Genomic DNA, 1579 nt, shown 5'->3' with positions numbered 1-1579 from the left:
ATGTTTGTGGTTGTAATGTGACAAAATATGGAAAAGTTCAAGGGGTATGAATACTTTTGCAAACCACTGTATTAGCTTGTGGAGTATTTATACAGAGTTTACCACTGTTGAATCATGCTACAATTTAACAAACTATTAAATATTACAGATGATTTGTTCTCTGATTAATATTTAGACCTACAGAGTGTAAAATAAAATTATAAATGTGAGTATTTTTAGGTTTCTGTTAGAGGAACCTGACTTGTTGAGAAGATGTTAGCTAATAGAGACAAGTTTCATCCTATAACCAGAGAACATTTTCTAACTGTTGACTTGTAAATATAAATATTCTTATTTTTTATGACAGTAAGAAGAAATAATAAATATACTTTATTACTAGCTGAAGTCATCATTTTTCAACAAGCTAAAGTCTTAAGTTAACAGGCTGACTTCAGGTCTGGATTAGATCATTGTTACTTATAAATTATAAATTTTTCTGGTATAAATCTGCTGTTTTACATGATTGTTGAATAAAATGAACATAGTTATTAATTTATTGTAAAAACGTGACCGATAATCTGTGAAACAGATCCGGTTCAGCTGTTGTTTATCTATTAGTTTCTGTGGTGGCTGTAAGCCGTTGCCCTGTTTGGACGCCATTTTTGCTCCTCCATGCTGTCACAGACGCTACCAGCGGACGGTGTGGGCGGGGTTCAGTCTATGATCTATATTCAAGTCTATGCTTCCCACAGATCTGCCAGTTTTCATTTCTCAACCTATTCAATTGTTCAACTTCTAATAATCGTATCGATTTGTTTTGTGTTTTGATAACCAGAAGTCCTCCAAACACAAGAAGAAGAAGCAGAAAAAGGAAAAGGAAGACAAGGAGAAGAAAAAGAAGAAGAAGCATCATCACCATCATCACCACAGCGATGAAGGTGGAGAAGAGTCGGTGCAGAATGGGACTGTCGAGGAGGAGGAGGAGCCTCTTCCGGTCAGTGAAACAGCTTCACAATGATTAAAAGTGTGAGCAAAGATGCTTTGCTCTGTGGGACTTTATATTTTTATTTTATACCCTCGTTTAGATATTTTAAAACTATTTAGTTAAGTTCTGCATGTAATAAAATAAAATTATAATTGGACTTTGGTACTATTACATGCTTCATTTTCTCAATGAATTTTCTGACATCTCTAGTTGATCTTGGTGACCACTTTACACACACACACACACACACACACACACACACACACACACACTTTTTTTTTTGTTTTAAAGCTTTCCTGCTGGAGCCTCTTGCTGTGAAATGTAGGTCATCTTGTTTTTTTTGCAGCTCCCCTCACACTAACATGGAGGAGGAGGAGGAGATGGAAGTGATAATATCTTCCTCTGTGTTTTTCCTTTTTTTCTTTTTTTTCTCTCCACCTCCTTCCCCCATGCCGTCTTCCACTTTGAATGAGACACTTCGGGGGCTCCCTGCACTCCCACCTGTGTCCCCGGTGTGCTCTGAGTCGCTCTCTATACACACCGAGCTGAGTGACAGCTCTATCCTGGAGTGTCTCACAGGTTCTGCTCCATCATGGAGGTGTGTGTGTGTGTGTG

The 1579-nt window shown here is 37.7% G+C and overlaps 1 protein-coding gene across 1 annotated transcript in view; it reads left to right on the top strand.

The window, feature by feature from the left end:
- Window positions 1-1579, top strand: part of ap3d1 (adaptor related protein complex 3 subunit delta 1) — a gene marked incomplete in the record, with an annotated part of 32698 nt that overhangs the window by 21402 nt on the left and 9717 nt on the right. Inside the window, 1 exon segment of the mRNA XM_014014193.1 lies at window positions 815-973. Within this exon segment, the coding sequence (XP_013869647.1) occupies window positions 815-973 (159 nt within the window).

Source organism: Austrofundulus limnaeus, unplaced genomic scaffold (genome assembly GCF_001266775.1).
Source record: "Austrofundulus limnaeus strain Quisiro unplaced genomic scaffold, Austrofundulus_limnaeus-1.0 Scaffold111, whole genome shotgun sequence".
In the NCBI taxonomy this organism is placed as follows: Eukaryota; Metazoa; Chordata; class Actinopteri; order Cyprinodontiformes; family Rivulidae; genus Austrofundulus; species Austrofundulus limnaeus.
The sequence above is the reverse complement of the archived record's forward strand: the minus strand, read 5'-3'. Positions and strand labels throughout refer to the sequence as shown.